General features: G+C 45.5%; 1 protein-coding gene across 3 annotated transcripts in view; it reads right to left on the reverse strand.

The window, feature by feature from the left end:
* The window catches only part of RNF169 (ring finger protein 169), a 361,593-nt gene that overhangs the window by 250,013 nt on the left and 92,126 nt on the right, over positions 1-19,454 (reverse strand). For all 3 annotated transcript variants that reach the window (XM_069640161.1, XM_069640160.1, XM_069640162.1), the window contains exon 2: positions 5,993-6,069. In XM_069640161.1, the coding sequence (XP_069496262.1) occupies positions 5,993-6,069 (77 nt within the window). The remainder of the gene's footprint in view (positions 1-5,992; positions 6,070-19,454) is intronic.

Consider the following 19,454-nt stretch of genomic DNA (forward strand, 5'->3'; position numbering starts at 1 on the left):
GAACAGATTAAGTCAAGCGAAGAGCCAGAGATTTGTGAAGGAGTAGTAATAGACAGGAGATGATCAGAGTCAAGAATAGAGGCTTTTAGATTAAGTAGAAGCAAGGTGGAGATCATAAAGTCACCAATAAGAATCAGGCGACTCAAGATGGAAGAAGAAATTTTAACTGAGTGGAGGTCTTTGCAAAAAGATGTGGTGTCGGAGGACGATAAATGTTTAGAAAAACCAGGGAACAAGGAGAGGAAAAGGAGGCAAAGTGATATTCAAATGGTAGAAAAAAGAAGGCTTAGGCAGGGCAGGCATTGTAGTAAGCACAGAAGAGGGTACCGAAACTCCAGCCATGTGTTGAGGAGTGTGGGAAAAAGAGCAGCGCTGCTGGAATCGGCGAGTTCAAAGGGGTGAGCCAGGTTTCAGTCAAGCATAGGGGATGTAGAAAGGTTTGCAAAACAGAAGGGGCTTGTTTACATAAAGAAAGTACTTTCCAGAAGGCAACACTGATGGAGAAAACTCGGGCAATAGCATAGCTTGTCTGGATTATGAGAATAGGAGTGAATTACATAAGGATGATTAGAACAGTGAGGGTATGGGCTGGCTCATGTTCTATGTGGGGAAGAAAGGAGAATGAAGAGGGGTAGGCCAGAGGAGGAAGGGAGGGTTGGTGGTGGGGGGACAGGAAAAGTTTAATATACTGAACCATAAGCTTAAGAGAAAGCAGAAGCTCCTTAATGAACGCTGGGCATGGTGCAAAGAGGGCAAGGCAAAAAAGGTTAAAGAAAAAGGCCTGATGTCCAAGCAAAGAGGACCAGCGGCAATTGAAAGGCAGCCCATCATGGCAGATGAGATTTCATAGGCGCTGTGGACAGCCGATGGGTTGGGGTGACTTTGCCAGACTTCGCCCGGATGTCATTTAAAATAAGGTCACGGTTCCAGGTGGGGGTGTAGCCAACAGTTGCTCCAAGACAGAAGGTGCCATTGAGCGGTATGCCATACAAAGGGACCAATTCACAAAAGTTTTATAATGGCAAAACCCCATTGGAAAACTAACTGAATTAGGCCCAAAGGCTCTGTCTGGGGCAGCATGCAGATCAGTTCTCTAGTGTTATACCAAATACTGGTCCCCTGGAAGTCATGTATATGCACTGTGCAGATCTTTGTTGACACTACCAAATAGTAGTGCATCTTTCCACCGCAACAATGCAAGGCAAATATTTTCTAACTTTCCTCCATTGAAGTAAATTGAGTCCTCCGAGCATATCTGATTTTTAACTGGGTCCTCGCTGTTTTATGGGCGAGGGTGTGTACAGGGAGGAGTCAGGGAGTGGGGTGTGTGGTCCCCATCACCTGCTAAGAACTGATCTGGACTTCTGGTCAGTGCTTTGTGGTGGTAAAATGGCTAGTGCGTTGTGTATGTGAACTGGGTAAAATCAGGTTCTAGGATGGTCTGGTTGCAATCCTGAGCCAGGAGATGTCCTGTTGCAGGGCAGAATAGGAGGTGGTAAGCTAGCTCCAATTGGGCAACTTCCAACTAGTTCAATGTTGCAAGTACCTTCCATTGATGAGATGGGGCAGCCCTCAGCCCAAATTCTAGTCAGAAGACACAGGGCCATTACAGATTGACCACCATAAGATGCAAGTATCTGAAGTCAAAGAAACTCCAGCAAACTGCTGCATTGGACAAGCCATCCACAGAGTGAACTATGCCCTCCAATTAACTGGAAAGTACTGGATGTCTTCCTCCCCTCTACCAGTGGAACCGAAGGACTGCGTCCATTGCTGTTTCAATGTCTGAGTCTTTGCATTTGTAGTCAGTTCTTTGGTATGGACCATTCACAACTTTGCACAAGTCCCTTCCTGTCATATTGCTGGAAAAGTCGCTGGCATCCCCAGAGCCCTGCTGGAACCTCTACAAGCTTCTGCCATCTCCCCAAGAGCAAAGGCGTGCAGGGACTTGAAGTTTGAACAATCTGCTCCTACGGGCCTGCCATCACTATGCTGGTCACATCAATGTCCAATCTAGTTTGCAATGTCCAAAGGGACCGCCCATGCTGCTGGGAATGAAACTGCTCAGCCTTCACCCCGTCCACAGATCTCTGCCTTAGCCGAATTTAACTATTGGTGGAAGCCTTTCATAGCAAAGCCTACAGTGAGCCTCATTGTCACCAAAGACTGTCTGGTGTCACAACTCAAAGCAGAGTGGCCAAGATAATTTTGATCCTTGTAAGTGTCCCAATCCCCATGGACGTATTGGCCGTCAAGCCATTCAAGCAGCAGAGCCTGTGTCACAAGTTCCTTCTCCAGCAGTCTAGTACCTGTGGACTGGGTAGTCTACCACCACCATAGCTGGAGGGTCCTTTTTAAACATTTGAATTTACCAGAACTTAACTTGGTAAACACGTGCTTGCAATAAATAGTGCTCAAAGCTAGGGCTGCACTTCCAAGTACTGCTCTTGGGCTCAAGTCTTTCTAGCCAAGGTGTGTGAAACTGTTCTAAACCTCTCACTGGGTGCACCACTTTAGCCATATACAGTGGATGAAGCTTACTGAACTGTGTAGTGAACTATAGCTCACAAACCGTGGGAGCCCTGTTTAGGACAATCATGGCTCAAATGGCTTGTTCTATGGGACGCTTCAAACTCTGGATCATTTATAGCCACATTTTAGCTTACAGTACCTTCACGGAGGAGAAATTAACAAAGTTACTCAACGTAGTGACTACCTTACTCCTAGTACATAGTCCGCTTTCCTCCACACATGAGATTCTGTCCTTCAGGACAGGACCGGAGCACTTTTGTAAAAAAGCATCAAAACTTGTCTTGAGGATAGTTGGTCCCACCAGCCTAAGGGAGGGGTCCTTGGCAGGTCTTCCCTGTCGATTTGAAAACTGGGTCAGCAAAGCTGCAGGGCTTCACCACTGGTGCTTCTGCGATCCTGGAAGGTGCTGCGGGCGTCTTCTGCTTTGGATTCCTCATTCCAGTGGTCAACTGTAGTCCGAAAATACTCGCCTTATATCCTGGAACCCATTCATTCGTTCCCATAGAGCCGACAATCCCCTGGGGGTAGGTGGTCCTCCAGGAGGACACCCAGCCACCCAGTTAGCACTGGTTTCAGTCAGGCATTTCTACAGACAAAAGGTAAGCAACGTTTCAGGCTCCACTCACTTCTTGCCTTCCCAGACACACTGAAGCCTGGGCGGGCTTCAAGGATGAAGCCTGCCAAAGGAAACTCACAAAGGACTCACATCTGCTCTAAACGATAGAAGAAAAGCCCAGAAATCACTGAAACGTAAATTGCAAAAAAAGACTGGGCCATATTGAGAAAATAGTCACCCATGCGTGCTGTACTGCAGCTGAGGAATCAGCCTGCCAGAAACCTGCCCAAGAGGTACTAAAAGAAACCACTGCCACCAGCTATTAAAATGTAGTCCGTGTTTAGATGAGGGTAATTTGTTAGAGGCGACCAAGGTGACGCTGAAAGGTTGGGAATCGAGCCTTGAAGAGGCGAAACGATACCCCAGGCCTGGGCCCCTTTAACCCAATGGCTCGTAACAAAGATTTTACCCTGGGCAAACAGGACAGTTTCTGGGAGAATTGGTGACAAAGGCAAATGTATTTAAAGGACTTCTTAAACCCATTACTATTCAAAGACGAAGCAGAAATGTGGCATAGGGGAAAGAGATACACATACATTCAGATCTGACATTGGATAACACAAAAGATTATTAAGAAATAAGCCATTAGTACACCGGTGGGCCTGGAATTGACACTACAAGATGGGATTGAATCAAGGGTGGTATCCAGACTGTATAGGTTACTGGATAAAGCACAGGGAAGCGATACCCTCACATACATGGACAAGTGGGCAAGGGATCTGGGGGCACCCATCACTGAGGAAGAATGAGGGCAAATATGGAGAAGAACACAGAAATCCTCCAAATTTACAGCCATTAGAGAGGCGGCATAGAAGGTATGTTTTAGGTGGTACTTGACTCCGTGTAGATTGCACAAAATGAATGCCAACTATCAGCCCATGTGCTGGAGGAATTGCAGCAGTAAGGGCGATTTATATCACATGTGGTGGTCCTGTCCTAAGGCGGCTCTAGATTGGAAGGAAATTCTCAGGCATATAAAAAAATTACAGGGAAACAATTGCCAGCCGCGACTAAGGTGATACTTTTGGGTTCAGTGTTCAAAGACATTCATGCGGCAACAGGCAACAGCGCAGCGCTCATCACCCACTTGTTAATGGCAGCAAAAAGTTGGAAAAAGACGAATGGTTCTATTGTAGCATGCTGGTGGATAAAAATGGAATGTGATGGCTATGGAAAAGGTAGGAGCCCTGAAAGACGGCACGTATTTGAAATTTCGGGCAATTTGGGACACCTTTCTCGACTTTGTCAGAGACAGAAGCACAATACATTAGGCTGAATTTGGAGAGCTATACAACAGAGCCAACAAACGAGGAGCAGGGAATCCCGAATCAGTGAACTATGCTACTTAATGAAACATAATGAAACCATCGGAAGCCTATAGGTTTGATCCAGGCCATAAGAGAACGGGGATGGAGGGGGGTTGGGTAAGAATGTTAATTGTGCAAGTTGGGGCTAGGGATGGTGAAGGGGAGGGAACGGTTTAGTGCTTGTTATAGCATAAAAAGCCTCATGTTCGCCAAAACTGTAATGTGATGTTGGACTATATACCAGTACAAATTGAATTGACAATTGTAGATCTAAGATTGGTAATATGATGGTTTTTGCGAGCATGAACGAAAAATAAAATCCTTGAAAAAATTTTTTTTTTAAAAACCAAGGTGTTATAATATAACCCCCTTGGGCCGCACATACGGTGGTGTGTGCTGAACCCACAAAGAGAAAGGAAAGTAAGGTAAAGTTATCTCACTACTGTTTTTAACTGTAGATCGCACAAGAGAACGTAATTAAACATTAAAAGAGAAGTCCAAGAGACTCCCCAGTGGCAATGCAGAGGGTGCTGTGTATCACAAAGTAAGATGCAGATGCCTGTCTTCACATATGGAGGTTACAAATAAAACAGTAAGAATACAAATCCCAGTCGGAGGAAAATAAATAAATATGAATGAGTGTGGCAAAAATTGCCACTCATTCCGGAGCTTGAAATTAAAAAAAAAATGTAAAAAAATACAGCAAAAGTGCTGGTGGTTTCAGGTTAAAAGGAATTGGCATAGAGACTGAAAATGCTCCCCAACACATCGGATTGTGAATCAGTATGCTGGACAAGCAATACCGGTATGCTTAATACAACTGGGCTTCCCCAATACTCGTTTTCGTGGTTGGGAGTGCTGGCCCAAATTAAGCTAATAAAAGGAAGGCAGGCCGCTCAGCAGGAGCTCTGTCCGCGCCCTCAATATCTAGCTCAATATCTAGAAACTTCAAAGCAGATCTAAAACATGCACATGACACGAGCAAATAGTAGTCATCCGTGTTAAGTCTTCATCGCACATGCCAAGTTTTTAAAAAGGCAGCGGTGTGCTACCAAAAGTAACGTGGATAGCTTGAGTCCCAAAATATATAGATGTTTTCCGAAACCCAAAAATATATAGTACGGTGGGGGGTGCGGGGACAGATGCGAAGGGGGTCTTGCGAGCTTCGGCAATTGTTCTCACAGGACGTCAAAGTGGAATATGCAAATGTCATTCTACCCGAGCATAAAATGCACGCATCTTAAATCTGAAAACCTGCAGCAGAACAGCTGTATAGTAAGAGGTCAAAATGAGACTTCGAGTTCCTCAGAGTTCGATTGCCGGCCAGGGTTCGTTTCTCGGCCGCAGCCTGTTATTTATTTTGTCCTTTCTTACACACAGGGGGCGTCCAGCCTCAAAAAACGCGGGGGGGGGGGGCGCCGCCCTACACTCAATTCCCCTTTCTGGCACCGACCCTGTAAGAATGTCCATACAATGGAGGGGAAAAAAATAAATCTACAGTCCTAACCTACATACCAAAAAGTGAAATGCACTGTACCTTTTTCAGCTGGCTTTCATATTCCTCTCGCCGCTCTCCTGGTTTGCTTATTTTGATTGGAGCTCTGAATATAAAATCTAAAAGGAAAGGATTGGGGCGTTAGGAATTTCAGATGAAATGCCGCATCACAGCCACTCGGACAAAACAGAAGAAAAACATGGAAGAGCTTATGCAATGACAGCTTGCCCTTAAAAGCCATCCATTTCCACCACCCCTTCAACACTGCATGCCCGGGCAGTCACGCAAGTAACGTTTATTACAGGATTCTAGTGTAAACATCAGTGGAGTGTCACTCAAAGCTCTCACATTCCCAGTTAGACCTGCACGGCTTTTCAGTGTAATATAAATATGACAGGCATCAGGCCTTTCTGCACACATGTTCGCTGTGCATTTAGTGCAAGTCGCTTTGACAGCACAGTCTACGCGTACTGCCAACCGGACCACTGATCTTTCCTTGCAAGGTTAATTAATTTCCTTACTTTACAATGGGTCTTTTATAAGTGGCCCAGTCACACGGTTAGGTCTTTGGGACATCATGATAGCATGGCAAACGTATTTCTAGTTGCAGGATAAACAGCTTGGCCCCTAAACGCCCTGCCCAGACATTTATTTTCCAGTGATTCTATGGCACGACAAGGAGGCTCATATTGTGCTTTCAATCTTTACTACTGACAAAATGGCAGCAAAGAAAACATTTCATTTAAACAGTAACTTTTTCGTTATTAAACAGTAAAAACAATGCATAAGCATACAGTGTTGGAACCCAGTCCAAGATGGGGGCTGAGAAACTGGGCTGCACTGGATATTTCCTGATGCAACACATTTTGCGTTATTGTTTTACGGGCTCCACTCAGCCGTCACTAGCAGGAGCACAGGCGCAAATGCAGGGTCTTCTTTCCTGTGTCGGGGCTGTCGCACTACCACCCGATTCCCCCGCTTGAAGGCCAGCCTCTGGCTCCTCTGCGGACATCGAACCTCGTTTTCATACTTTGCTTTTCCTCTCCATCCTTGTCCCGGGCCTGCTGCTCTACCATGCTCCTGGGGTGGGTATACAGACTTGGGGGCAGATGTGTGCACTTTCATCCGAACAGGAGGTCAGCCGGAAACTCCTGTGGTGCTTTGTGGAGTGTCTGTTGTCTTTGTAATTCATAAAGAACCTGTTCAAATGGGCTGTTGGTAACATTGGCGACTTGCAAGACTCTTAATACTCACCATGATTGGTGTGTGGCCACAGGGGCGTGATCTTCCTAATGTTGAAACTGCATGAAATCGGGCGAACTGAAGGGCAGGCCATTGTTGGACTTAATGATTTTATGGATCCCATAGGCTGTGAGCATATGATCCAGCACATGTATTACACATGTGGCAGCTTTAGAGGAATCCATTGTGCCTCCAGGAATCTGGCATGAGAGCCCCCAAGCACCAACACGTATGCTCCATCTCTTAATGGTCCGAAGTAGTCAACGGCCAGTTCTTCCCATACCACTTCCAGAAACTGGGACATGTGCAGTGGGCTGGTATGAGGTGGTGGCACTACCATGCAACAAGTGGAACAGCTTGGCAGAGTTTCCTCTACCCTGGAGTCCAGTCTCAGGGACCAGACTTTATTTCAACACCACTGCTCGATGGCTCTTTCCAATGTGCGCCAGGTCAATTACCCGTTACCTCAATTAACTGGTGCGCACCATTTTGCAGCCCTTCATGACAATGGTGAGCTTTTCCTGCACCAGTGCAAGGCTGTGTACATCCTCCTGCACAGCCACGCCTGTTCTTTCGCAAGGATTTTTGCAGGTTTCATCTTTCCCTTCACTACACAGCTGGTGAGGTTTAGTGCTGATCCAGTTGACATCCACTCTTCAGCATCGCCCAATCAACGACTGAACAGCTTCATGTGATGGATCATGTAATTAATGTAGGCATCTGCTATGGAGGATTCGGCACCTGGCAGAACCTGTGCAGAGACAGCAGTTTTGTTCTTTGTCAGGGCGATTTATGATGGTGAATTTGTAATCTTGAAGGCTCAGCTCTCCCCATCTTGCAATTTTTGGGAGCATCCTGTCCTTGAATTGCCATATACAGTTGGGAGTGCTTTGTGGTCTGTGACGATAGTGAATTTGTTCCCATACAAGAATGGCTGTGGGGGTCAGGGTCCTGCTAGCATACGTCACTATGAGCTCGGGCTGAGGGGTTTTGGCATCAACAATCATCTCTGTTCTGTCAGCGTTGAAATACGCCATGTAAACCGCTTTCGTGATGTTCTGACAAAAGGTTTCAAACACTGCTTGGCACTCTGACGTCCATCTGAATCCCTGGTTGTGCTTGGCGAGTTCCCTTAGAGGAACATGGATGGTGGCATAGTCCTGCAAGTACCGTAAGCAGTAACTTGCCAGTCCTAGGACCGTAAATATGAAATTTTCAAGCATCACAGTTTCGTTCAGTGATGCCACTTTGTCAGGCTCCGACCGCATGCCTGGTTTGGGAAAATATGTAAACAAACAAATTTGAGAATCCTCTTGCAGAACTCACACTTATTCTTATTTAGCGTCAGATGGGTGCTTCCAGAGCTGAGCAGACGGTGGCATCATGTTCTTCTACCGACTTGCAAAATACCAAGATGACATGTTAGGACTGTATGAATTTCCAAAGCTCAAACGTTTGTATCGTCACAACCCTAGGTGAGTTACAAATGTGGTGATGTACTTGACTTGGGGGCCATTTCCAGCTGGTGGTAGCATTTTTAAAGGACCAGCTTAGAAAATATAATCGCTCCATGAAGGAGGCTTTTACGTATTTCCTATTGATTACAGTACAATAGAAATGAGCAAGTGAATACAATAAACACAATGTCATTTACAATGACAGTACAATTAAGGTTGAAGTAAAAGTTTACAGCGGCACAGAAAATAGAATAAGACCGAGTAGACCACAAAGAGGAAGAGCATTCCAGTTAAGAGGAGCGACTAGAGTAAAAGAATAAAAACAAGAGGAAGCACATGGACAAGGTACAGTTAAAAGAAAGTGAGTTTGCGAGCTTAAGAGTACGAGAAGGAACGTAGAAGGAAACGAGAAGCAAGATATATAGGAGCAAGTCCATAAAGGGATTTAAATACTATGCAGAGAAAATTGAATTTAAGTTGAGTTAAAGGGTAGCCATCAAAGAGGCCAAAGAGGGAGAAAGTGTTGTGAATAGGTAAGGAAGATATGGAAAGGAATTGAAGAGGAGCTAGGATGAGCTCGACAAGATCAAAGAGGAGTACAGAAAAATAGACTAAATTGGGAAAAGATTAAAGGAGAGATTAGAAGCTTAGTGGCACTGAAAGTGAGAAGAGGTCTAACTTTCCAAAGAATAAAAAGATGGAAACGACATAAGCGAGATGTGATCGAAATATGAGCGAAAGAAAGATTAGTATCGATGAAGGCCAAGATTGCGGAAAGTCAGAAAAAGGCAGATGCGAAGGGGAAAACAGGACAAAGGGAGGAGAGACAGGAAGGGGAACAGTATTAGCAGGAAAAGAGGACTTCAGTCTTAAACAGATTTAGGACAGGAAAGTGGTCCGACATCCAGGTTTTCAGTGCTGAAAGACAGGCAGAGAGGTTCATGTGAATAGCAGGTGTAAAAGAAGAAAAAAATAGAAATTGGTGTCATCAGTATAAAAAGGATAGGTATAGAGAGAAAAGAAATGGGCCAAGAACAGACCCTTAGAGGACGAGGATCAGAACAGACACCAGCCCAGGATGCCAAGTAGGTGTGATTAGAGATCAGATTGAAACCATGCGATTACAGAACCAGAGAATCCCAAGGAAGAAAGTGACTGAAGATGTACTGGATCAAAAGCAGCGGATAGGTCCAAGCGTGCAAGAAGAGAAGAGTGTTTGGCGTAACAGGCAGAAAGAAGAGAGTCAGAGAGAAAGAAGAGCCGTTTCCGTAGAATGAAGGTCGAAAACCAGACTGAAAGTGAGGTAGAATAGAGTACTCCCAGGTTTCTTCCTTTGTTAAACGAGACTTCAATAATTTAGAAAAGTAAGGAAGAAGGGGGAAATAGGATGAACCTAAGTGTCATGCCTGTGCCACTGGCGCACACATTGGCAACCATCATGGACTATTTGGAACTCATTTATCTTCATAATACTCTTTGAACAACCCCTATTAACACTTTGGTCCTTAATTTCCATTTGCACGACTTTGGTACTTATTTAATTCAGCTAACTACATGTACATAATGCACCTTGCTTCAGTTATCAATTTCTGGCTATTCCCATTCATCAGTATTGGAACTACAATCCCCAGAAGCCCTAGCAACCAGTGCTGCTTCCACCTTCTCAGGACCAGAGGGGGAGGAGGCAGATTACCTTCAGGTGTGCTGCTCCAGGTGCAGTCAATTATCCTGTCTCAGTACAGGGCAGGGCTGTATTTAAGCAGCTGCCTGCATGAGTTCTCCCAGCACCTTTTTGCCTTGAGCCACGAAGCGTATGCTGTTCCTGTTGCCGTATTATCCTGCTTCTGATCCAGTGCCCTTTGCCGGCTCTTCTGGGCTCTATGCCTTGCAGCCTGCTACACTCCACTGCCTTCAGCTCTGGTCCTCTGGGCTCCCTGCCTAGCTGCCCTGCTCCTCTGGGCTCTCTGTCTGCAGCCTACTACAGCTCTCTGTCCGGCTCCTCTGGACTCTCTGCCTTGCAGCCTACTACAGTCCTCTGCAGTCCACAACAGGTTGTCTGCACCTTGTGCCATCCGTTACTGCAGCTCTGCTTCCTTGTTTGCAGCCCCCCCCTCTATTTCCTGGCTACTGCTCCCTTGCCCTCTTCCTTGTTTGCAACCCCCTGTACTTGATCCCTGTCCTTCTCTTCCTTGAGTCTTCTGTCCTCCCCTTCGCTTATCCATTTCCGTTATACTGTTTCCTTTTCCTTCGCCTAGCTTTCTCTTGTCTTTCCAGCCCCGAGTTACTGTTCTGCTATTCCGTGTACAGTTTCCAGTCACCATTCCCTACAGTTAGATACTAGGGTCTGCCCTTCCTTTCTTCCGGATCCTGTTCTGAACCTTGTTCTCTTCGACTTCCTTTTCCCTGAATATTTGTGGTCTTCACTTGTGTTTTATGTAAATCCTTTGTACAGAGCTTGACTGTTGGTTTCCGGCAGGCAACCACTGCCCCTTCCCTAGTCGCATTTTCAGTGTCGTACTTCGAGTCATTGTTTGGTTCCTGCTGGACCCGTACAGGCTTCAGTCTTGTGAAGTACTGTTACCTTGTTCGTGCCTTAGGGTTCAGGTACAGACCCACTGCTGTTCCCAGCCATGAGCATACAGAGTGGGCCCCTGTTATACCAATCTGTGCAGAAGGGCTGGAGTTTCCAAAAGGTCCGTAGAACACTCTTTCCCATTTCTGCATACACCCCAAGAAGGAATCCAGTTTGTTTGTACCTTCTTTCTCGTTGAGCTTCCTGTGCTCATCTGTCACCTTACATCAGCACAGCCACCCAAACCCTACCTGGGTGCCCTCTGCCACTCTTGACAGAGTGCCATTCCTGACACTAAGAGGGAATGGCAGGATCCAAGAAAGGTTTTTTCAGGACAGGAAGAATAGCATGTTTCAATAGAAGAGGGAAAGTAGAAGTAGCAAGAGAGATATTGAGAAGACTAGTAATGTAATAACCGAGAGAAGGATAGATTTTTAGAAATAAGAGTAGAAGGAACAGGATCTTTAGGAGAAGCAGTGGGATGACCCCGAGAGAGGAGTAAAGTAGTATTAGAATTAAGAAAACCACAGTAGGAGGGGAAGGGGAAACAGAGCAAGAAGAAAGCGGGGAAATAAGAGGGATGGCAGAACAAAGAATTTCCTTTAGAATAAGTGTAGAGAGAAGGTAGTGATCAGGCAGAGGGGAAGACAATAGACTAGAACGGGATTGGAAAAGACGGCAGGATGAGCAGAGTGCAAGAGATCAGAAAAATAGACTTTTTAGAAGTAGTACCTACCTCATCCTAGAGTATAAGTGAAGGACATGAAATCTATGCCAGCGACGCTCCAGGCAACGGAGAGCCCTTTGCACTGAGCAAAGATACAGAGTAAGCCAAGGATGGGAAGGTTTACGAGAAGGAAAGAAAAGTATCGTTGAAAGGGAAGTGGAGAAAGATGAAACCGCCTTATGAGAAAAAGTTGGATGAACACATCCAGCTAAGCCTGGCGCTCTCCATTGGAGCTCTTCTGGAGCTCACTGTTTAGATTGTGTTTGTTTTAATGTTTAATAAGCTTAGAGTTCATCGCTCATGGATATCTAAAATCGTATTTAGAGCCACTTTAGAAAAATTTCAAGAGCATAATCCTGAATTTGAGGAGCATCAACAGCTGGGTGTTTTGCTAAATAAGAAGCAGACTTGTTTCATTTTGTGTACGGTTGTTTTAATGCCAATGCGTTTCGGAGCGTATCTCCTTCAGGGCGTTAACCATAGAACTTATTGTAAATTCAGAGTGTTGCAAAGCCCTGCGCGGCTGCAATGCTACTCATACCGCCCACGTGATCTGGCCCCGTTCTGACGTCTTCCTTTCTCCTTCAGAGATGAAACCGCACCATCCACTGAGAGCTGAAAAAGTATAATGGATCAAAGAGTGGCAATGGAGGAAAATTGAATCATGATTCTCAGCGCACATCTATGGATTGCCGCATTTGCCCTGCTCATGTTTATGCAGAAATGTATTGTGCCGTCAACGGCCTGCTCTGAAACCGGCATTATGGGAGACACCCATGGTGTGAGCCCCGTGGCTGGATCGATCTGTTGGTCCATTATTTGTAATAATTCCACCCGCTTCTGTATTGATGAATCTAGTGTGGTAATCACTGCCTCTCCGGGGGGAAACTCTCCCCATATGGCCAGGGAAAGGCAGCTGGTACCTGATCATGATCCTGGGCGTTGCTGTCCGAGGATGGACCATGGTGCGGGGGGCACAACCATCATGGGACGGGGATGGACTCACTAGCTGGAACATGGCATCCCCTTTCCACTCAGGGTAGGACGCCAATCCCTTAATTTCCCAATCATGTATGGCATATTGTAATATAAAACCAGTCCATCAGTCTGGACTGACAAGGCTCTTTCATACCCTTGTAGTAGAATGATTGAGACGAAGCCGAGAACTAGAGCAATGCAGAGCGCTGAAGCCAGGAAGCCAGAGACTCAAGTTGTTGGAAGGATCAGATAGGTGTCAGCACGTTTAAAAAAAAAAAAAAAACATCAAGAAACATGGAGAACCACTACTCCCGAAGCAGGTCGGGAAACCGAGAAGCAGCAAGTTGCAGCGGGGAGCAAAGAAACTCCTGGGGCGCCGCCACGAGAGTCTCGGAAGCCAGAGGTTCACACGGGTACCAGAGAGCCAACACGACACCTGCAAGAGGAGGAAGTGAGCCGCTGGGAGAACTGCAGAATGCAGATAAAGCCAAAGAAGCCAGGAGAAACCGGTGAGCCCAGAAAGGAGAGTTGGGACGCTTTGTGGTGTACACGCACACCAATGAAGAAAAATTACATGAACTGGGTTAACCCAGAGCAAGGGAGCTGGGTCGCCAAGTGAATTTTTAATGAAGCAAGTGAAAGGGGGTTGAGGACCCAATGGTTGAGTGAAGAAAATATGAAAGCGTGGGACTGTTATGCATTAAAGTCCTGGCAGGCGAGTACACCAAGCAAACTGATAGCAAGAGTCTGGGACCCGCACACAAATATGTTAAAACTAGTGTTTGGAACCAAAGGAGAAGAGTAACAGTCTGACAGAGGAGGGTGTGAAATCCAGGGGGGAAGTTGGAATTTGAACGTTGTGGCTCAGGGAAGTGAGACATTCCCCTAGTTATTGGAAATGGTGCTACTGTCATCATTGCAACCAGGGGGAAGGGAGTCATTCCCTTAGGTATTGTTGGAAAACTGAAGCAAAGAAGAGAGAAAAAAAAAATTGGCATTTTGAAAGGGAGAAAGGTTTTCTCTTGAACTGTAAAGAGCCCGAGAAACTCTGGTTGTTCATTTCTTTTTTCACCTTTTGGAACTTTATGTTGGAACTTGGAAAAGAGCTGCAGACAACCTGCAGACAACCAGTTAAAAGACTATTTCCCTTTTCACTTATCTGGAGTTTAGCATGGTCAGGTTAAGATTTGGACACAGACGAAGAACTTTACTTTGGACTCTGACAGACATCTTTCGTTGAGGCAGGGAAACCCCTCTTAAAGTTAGGGCGAGCTAGGACTTTCTCCAACCCTCTTTACTTTAATAAAAACCTTTGCAAACCATCAAAGCTTTTTTGTCCGAGTCTTTCTCCTCGTTCTACATGTGCGTCATGAATGGGATCCAGCTCAGTTGATCCGAGCTCAGGAGAAACTTTGCGAGCTAAAATCCAACCCATCTGTAGCCACTAAAGAATCCATTGACTGATTTATCCAGTAGCCGTGTAAACCTATTACAACGCAGATCTCAATTTCTACTCATCTAGTCCTAATAAACACCCCCCTTTCAACAGGGGCGCATATATGGTCAGCTTCTAAATCCTGACTGGCTTGGATGTCATGGCCAGCGTAATAGACCCAGACTTTAGGGGTGACAATCCCAATGCAGAATAACAGGAAAAATCCCTACCACATCATGGGAAAGTGGCACAGGGGATTTTAGAGAAGGCCCTATTCCTCAAACTGGAAGAAGTTACCAGTACTGAAAGGGGAAAAAAAGGCTTCGGGGAGGCAGACTAAAACCTGCAAGCTCCACTAGGGTCTTAAAAATAAACCCAGTGACTAGTAAAGAGAGACATTTGTCCAATGACCCCATGTTCACTGAAGCATTCCTCCATAGCATCTGAGAGGAAGAGGGGGGGGGGGGGAAGAAAGGAGGGACCCTTTTTTTTTTTTTTTTTTTTTTTTTTTTAATCAGGTCTGCTTCGCAGAGGGGGTACCAGTTCAGAGGAGACACCTAGATCTCAAATTGTAGTTCCAAAAGTCACAAAGATGGTGCTAGAAATCAATCGTCAATTCTCATCTGACATGTAGACATTTAGGAACAGCTAAAACTCAAGGGCAGGTGATAGATTTTATTGGCCCATTGTCTACATCAAAAATGCTGTCCTTGACTGTGCTTTGTGCCAGAAGACTAGTGCCCATTTACCTTCCCTAGCACCACTCCAACCTGCACCAATTATTGATATACCTTTTTCCTCTATTGGTATGGATATAATGGGAACTCTGGAACCGTCTAATCTAGGGAATCTGTACTAGTAATCTAAGATTACTCCACCCGATCCCGAGGCATTCCCTTCCTCACAGCAGACACTAAAGCATCAGATACCTTCTTTCTCTAGAGTAAGATTCCCTAAAGAGATCACTGAACAAGGGGCCACCTTTATGAGAAAGGTGATGGCATAGGTGAAGCAGGTCCTACAATTGAAAAATGCTCAGAGCCTCAGTATACCATCCATAGACTGAAGGATTAGTCAAGCGTTTGGACAAAACCCTGGATGGGAGGAATTGGGATGTTATATCTTGGGCACTTCATGCCGGTAGACCACCGCAATCTTGCCCAGGTTTCTCACCCTTTAAACTTCTGTATGGAAGAAAACCACGGATGTATTGGACATGAGAGGGAGGTTTCTGATCATGCTATAGGCTGCTTCAGGTCATTTTTGACCAACCGTCAAAACAGGTGAGACTAGGTGAATTTATCCGAGTATCGGGCTGTATTTTGGAGCCCCACAGGGATCATCCATTTCACTGCTGTGTTACCTATACATTCAGCCTCATTTGGAGGTCTTAAGATGTCATGGGCTAAACTTTCATTCCTACGCGGACGACACCTAGATTTTCATTAGAATTGTTAATTTTGCTGAAGCATTTAGTAAACTGGGACAGTGTCTGGAGGAAGCAAGCGAATGGATGTCCAAAAATCAATTACAACTTCACACAGCCAAAACTGAACTTATTTTGTTCGGACCAAGACATCCGTTGATCGTAGCCAAGAAACAACCCATCCAAACCCTTTTGGGAAAGGCTCTAAAATGTTCAGTGTAAAGAGCGTGGGCTGTCTTTGGCAAGATGATCTTGCCAGTGCAGGTCAGGTGGGAGCAAAGGTTCAGGCAGTGCTTTGTGTTGACTCCTACGGCAGGCACTTCCCTAGATTCCTAAAGAAGATTATGTGTCTGAGGTCAGTGCTTTGACCAGCACCTATCTGGACTACTACATCAGTCAGCTGCTAGGAATCCCATCTAAACAAATCCAAAGACTCCAAAAGCACAAAATGCGGCAGTCAGGATGATCTTTAAGTTGGGCAGAACTGCTCATGTCTCATCATTCCGCCGTGACTTGCATTGGCTGTCTGTAGAGGATTGCATCACATTTAAGGCAGCTAGCCTTATTTCTAAATGTGTAAATGGCATTGCCCCTCAATATTTGAGGGACTTGATTCATCCATCCCAGCCTGACAGCTGCGGTCTAGCGATAAGCATCTTCTGTCTATACCCCACTCTGTATAAATTGGGGAGACAGAAGATTCTCTGTATTTGGTCCAAAACTTTGGAATGCTTTACCACTAGAACTAAGGACTGTTAGCTCACTTTACCAGTTTCGTAGAGTTCTGAAAACATTCATGTTTAAATAGGGTTCCTTTACATTCATTGTGGTCCTGTATTTGGATTTAGCTTTGTTTTGCACGAATCAGGTTTCCATCAGTGCCGCTATATAGTTTGGTCCGTTCTGGGCGCACTGCAAATTCAAAAATACAAAAGATGTGGGAGGAGCGTTAGAACCTCCCCCTCCCCCCAAATAAATATTGTATTCATAATTAGAAGTCAAAGATTTAAAGAAATCCTTTCTTGGTAAAGGAGTGAAGGTTTTCTGTATCTCTGGCAAAGCAGAAGGAACATTTTGAACCTGATGCCCATGGAATCAATGTTTTTCGAAGAAAATGTTTGACTTGGATGGCACCAGAGTCTTTGATGGCGTTGATGGGGCCACTGGCGTTGATGACCTCGACTTTCGTCTTATGACTCAGACGATCCCTCGATTTTACATCTTGTCAAGGCCTCGATGGGCATCTGGCCTTCGTCCTGGGCTCGAGGGTGCATGGGATTTGGCTCTAGGACTTTTACAGGCTTCAGTAGGCGCATGGCCTGCCCGCTTCAAGGGTTTCTAGCTCTCGATTATCGTAAGCATTTCTTGCCTGAATGTTCCTCATTCGCCTTGAGTGGAGGCCTTAGTGGGGCAGGATAGAGTCCTCAGGAGAGGAGTCGGAGGACTTTGAATTAGGCGATTTAGGATTCCTCTTGTTCAACTTCGACAAGGAGTGGTAGGAGCCACTCCTTGACCTGGACCTTTTTGCCTTATTTTGTCGAGGAGCGTTGCCTCTCGCTGCGTCAGAAGGTTTCTCTGACAGGGTGTCATGGGGATTTCTTAGGGAATCTACCTAGAGCCAATTTCCCCTTACACTCCTTCAGAGCTTTTCCAGTCATCGATTGACACTTTGAACAGGCCATGGTCTGGTGCTCCACACCAAGAGACCACAAGCATTCTCAATGCAGATCGGTAAGCAACATCTTGGCATCACAGTCTTGACAAAAGACAACACATTTTTCGGATATCTCCAAGGAAAAGTCAGAAGCGCGTCCTATTTCTCAAAGCGTAAGCTTACTTGGAAAAATGAAACTGAAGTCAACGGGCACTGCACATGCTAAATATGCCTGTGATGACATCCGAGACGGAGGCCCTCTAGGGACATCGAGTCGACTGCATCGACTCACAGCGCCCTCTGCTGAAATTTCTTTCCGAAGCAGCTGAAGCTGGATATTAGATACCAAAGATGAGTAATACGTGGAAGGACGCAAAATTCGAAAAGTGTTGGTTTGGTCACAGCTAGTTTGTGTCCAGTACAATAATTATCTTGCCTAAGATTTGCCATTCGAGAGATGTAAAAACTCAAAGCTCTTTGGGGTCAAGAAGGTGAAGCCGTTCCTAGTCTTTAGCAGGATGTGCTGAGGACAAAAAGTAGGTAGGACCATTTTATTCCGAAAAGTGAAATTCCGATACTACATTTGGGAGAAAAGTGAGACTGACCCTAAAAACTATTTTTTCCCCCTTGATAAACACCGGTTTACACGAAAGAACCTGCAACTCGCCAATTCTGCGTGCCGATGTAATGGCCATGAGAAAAACTGTCTTTAGAGTCAACATCCATAGAGGACATGACTGAAGCACACAAGAAAATGCGACACTAAATCCCAAACGGGTACAATAAAAAGGGACTGAAGGGAACACATCAGTGAAATCTTTAAGAAAATGTACAAAGATAAGGATTTTAAACTAGGATCCCTGCTCAGGCGCGTGCTTAATGGATAACACCACCAGGATGCATTCACAGTACTAACCTGGAACCCCTGGTTGGCTAAAGGAAGCAAAAAGGATAATCATAGGTGTGTCACACAGAAATGGATCTACATTCTTATTGATGCAACAGCTGAAAAATGTATTCCAATACTATAGGATTACAAGCCGTCCCCACCTAGACATAACCCCCCACCCCCTTCAGCTTCCCACCTACCTTGGACTTGGAGGCTACACAAATCGTCCAAGGACTCAAACCATCTTGTTGGCAGGGAGACATCTGCATAGCAGCCATCATTAAGGACTGTGCAAAATTCTTGCACCCTTCAACTCCTTGTTTCCATCAAGCTCTGTACTTTCCAACCTCGCCTGGGTCCCCCCGCTTCTAAATAAATAAGCTGACGCTAGAACCCCAAAATCCCCACCGATTATCGGCCCATCACCACTGTACACTTCCTGCTAAAAACCCTTGACAGGGTTGCACATCGTTGGATCGAGTTTCCTGAAATCACACAATCTCATGTGCTTATGCCATTCTGGTTCCACCCAGGTCACCGTACAGCTTCACTGGACCTAAAGATTCAATTATAGGACATCAAGGATGCTAGCAAATCAGCCCTCCTTTTGCTAATCAAACTGTCTGCAGCCTTTGATTTGGTGGGTCACCAAATCCTATGTCAACACATGGACTCAGCAGCACACCTCTCCTGATGCCATTGCTTGGATATTACCCTTCCATCCCAGAGAACCAGAGGGATTTTTTCATCCAGAGCAGTGTCCCTCAAATTTCTTGCGTCTCCCCAACACTTTACAAATATTTTTACGAAGCTATTTGACCTGCTTAACAAAGGAATTAGCTACACAAACTATGTGGATGACATGAAAATCCTGGTCCCCCCTCACAAGGAACTATGCCACTAACTCTCACAATCTTCTCTCCATTTACCATACTATTCCAGGTGTGGATGGCATCCCATCTGTCTGAATGATGAAGAAAAAAAAAAGATAACGGGTCACATCACGCTCAAGGAGCTCTGCCCAGCCTACAAATCCTTCACCATCAAGGGCAATTGCATCCAGGTCTCGAATAGTGTTAAGACCTTGTGCGTCTACCAGGACTCCACCCTCTGAAGACAGGTTA

This window comes from Ambystoma mexicanum, chromosome 7q (genome assembly GCF_040938575.1).
Source record: "Ambystoma mexicanum isolate Mex_15411 chromosome 7q, UKY_AmexF1_1, whole genome shotgun sequence".
NCBI lineage: Eukaryota > Metazoa > Chordata > Amphibia > Caudata > Ambystomatidae > Ambystoma > Ambystoma mexicanum.